At 40.0% G+C, this 2,626-nt stretch overlaps 1 protein-coding gene across 1 annotated transcript in view; it reads left to right on the forward strand.

Moving 5' to 3' along the window:
- Positions 1 to 2,626, forward strand: part of smc5 (structural maintenance of chromosomes 5) — a 17,261-nt gene that overhangs the window by 11,986 nt on the left and 2,649 nt on the right. The window contains exons 16-21 of the mRNA XM_032521178.1: positions 145 to 268; positions 1,387 to 1,509; positions 1,651 to 1,776; positions 1,886 to 1,981; positions 2,219 to 2,323; positions 2,477 to 2,596. Coding sequence (XP_032377069.1) covers positions 145 to 268; positions 1,387 to 1,509; positions 1,651 to 1,776; positions 1,886 to 1,981; positions 2,219 to 2,323; positions 2,477 to 2,596 — 694 coding nt within the window. The remainder of the gene's footprint in view (positions 1 to 144; positions 269 to 1,386; positions 1,510 to 1,650; positions 1,777 to 1,885; positions 1,982 to 2,218; positions 2,324 to 2,476; positions 2,597 to 2,626) is intronic.

Genomic DNA, 2,626 nt, shown 5'->3' on the forward strand with positions numbered 1-2,626 from the left:
AAGTACAGTAACAAAGTATTTGTACTTCGTTATATCCCAGCACTGACTGTATGTCCCAACTAGTAAATTGTCTCTGTAAAGATGTGTTAATTTGGTTAGTGCAAATCTATTCAAATTACTCACTCCCTCTTTCCATGTGTTTAGTCTGAGGCAGATGGAGCAGAGTGTTATTGATCTACAGAAGATTGAAGAGGAGACTAAAGAGAAAATTGCAGCTGTCAATTCCCAGAAGGTGTCCATAGTTACGGTGTTCATGACTCAAATGAAGGTATGGATCAATGAACTTAGAACCAAGGACCTGTAAATGACTGCTAAACACTTAATAGCTGTGATAGGATGAAATTTAGATTTCTTTTTTACATTGTGTTACAGCTATAGTGCACTAATTTTCAAAAAATATTTTACATTAATTAATGTCTGTTACATTCAAGCCATTGCCAAATGAGTTGATGCAAAGCTCTCTTTGTATTTCCCAGTATGGCATACAGAAGCTGGGGGCATGCATTTTACGTTACCGCTGAGAAAGAGCGGCAGCAGCATTTAGCTTTGGAAACAAAGAGGACAAATTAAAAGATAATTACCTTTTTATGAAGAGTCAATCATGTTTTTTTGAATCCTCCTTGTTGGCAACAGAGTTTAAAGTACTCCAGCAAATGACTATTTTAGAAACAAATTACATACATTTAAAAAATCCACATGGGATGATGCACTGGGTTTAACAGAGTTCTGCAGCATATGTTTGATGAAGATACTGAATGGCACAGCAGTGAGAGTGCTTGCTCGTCATGACTTAAATACTGCTCACAAAGCTCTGGCCCGCCCACTTTGTCGAACAAGTATGTTACCGGGAAGAACGGCCATAGCTGCCGCTGTGCCTTTAATGACCAACAGTGTTGGTGATAAAAAGAAATATGTGTGTGCACGTTCATAACGGAACACAATTTGTCATTCACGATGGCCCAGCCGCTGGTTGATCTGTGTAAAAAGCTATCTGAAGACTAAATTGCCTGACAGTGTTGTCTGTTTCATACTGCAGTTAAGTGCTTTGAGGGTGTGTTCAAACATTAAGAAATCCATATCTTTTGTTCTTGTTTGCAGTCTTAATTTGTTGCTGAACGTGACTTTTTTAATAGGCTATTAGTCAGTGTTCATACGCAGTCATGCAAGGATCCCATAAATGTGGTTTTTATTTGGCAGATATTTCACAACAATCAAATAATGGACTTTATTATTGAAGTGGAGTTGAGTAACAGTCAAGGACTTTAACTGTTTGCCAGTCAAATTCTATTTAATGAATGCATATTAAAACATTATACTGTGCAATTCTTCTTAAATGTCTGTTTCTCCTTGTGGTCTCCATTTTCCCTGTCTCTCCATTGTCTGTAGCTAAGAGCCAAGCTGACCATGGAGAAGGTGTACCTGGCTTTGGAGACGGTGGGGCTGATGGCTGAGAAGACCAAGCTGGAGAATGATTGTAGAGAAGGCGCTTCAGAACTCAAGACCATTGATGTAAGCGTTTCACACACACCTTTACATATACATCTGCCCTGCTGGAGTGTCCATGATGTTAACTCCTGTATTTCATGATCTACTCTTCATTCTGTATCACTGGTGTCTGCTAACGTGCTAACAGCACACCTGTTCTTGCAGCAAAAATGCGGCCGTCTGGAGCAGAGGAAGGTCCAGCTGACTGAACAATGCAAAGGCATGTTGAAGAGAGCAAAGACTATCTGCAGGATGCAACCGGATGAGTCATTACCTGAAGACCTGCGTAATGTTAGTGTTTATCAGTGTCTGTTATATCGCTGAATGAAACAAGCCTTACTCACTTTAATTCAGTTTAATAAGCTTATAAAATATTCCCGTTTTTTTTTAAATATTACAGGCTTTTAGCAAGCTGCCCGACACGCTGGATGAGATCGATACCATGCTGAATGAGGAGCGAGCCAGGGCTGAATGCTTCACTGGCCTCAATGAAAGAGTAAGAGCACATGAGAATCCACAAATACGTTTTTTCCATCTCATTCCATGTTCCATCTCCATAGGAAACTTTGTCAACACCATGTGAGCCATCTTATTATTTATTAATTTGTTCTTTGCAATTATTTTTTGTTGTTGGCTTTCTTACTTTTTTGGACAGAAATTAAGAGTATGAGTACATTGTGACGTGTACCCTCAGAGTGTGAAAGTTTCTCACGTTAATTGTCTCTGTTTTGAGGTTGTTGAAGAGTACAACAAAAGAGAGCAGGAGATCAAACATCTGGAGAAAGAACTGGAAGACAGGAGCAATGCCCTGAACGCCTACCGACAGAACATATCAGAGGTGCATTATATGTCCCTGCAGTGATTGCTCTGGGATATATCAGTCTGATTTATCATATGATCACAGACTGATATTAAACCAAATAGATGGCTGATTTATCCACATACTGTGTACAAATGTGTGTGTGTAGAGATTTCTGAATGTGTCTCACAGGCTAAGGAGCGCTGGCTGAACCCGCTGAAGCAGCTGGTGGAACAGATTAATGGCAAGTTCAGTGATTTCTTCCGCTCCATGCAGTGTGCAGGAGAGGTTGATTTGCACTCAGAGAATGAGGTAAACACACACACACACACACACACACAC

The sequence above is a fragment of the Etheostoma spectabile genome, chromosome 7 (genome assembly GCF_008692095.1).
Source record: "Etheostoma spectabile isolate EspeVRDwgs_2016 chromosome 7, UIUC_Espe_1.0, whole genome shotgun sequence".
Lineage (NCBI taxonomy): Eukaryota > Metazoa > Chordata > Actinopteri > Perciformes > Percidae > Etheostoma > Etheostoma spectabile.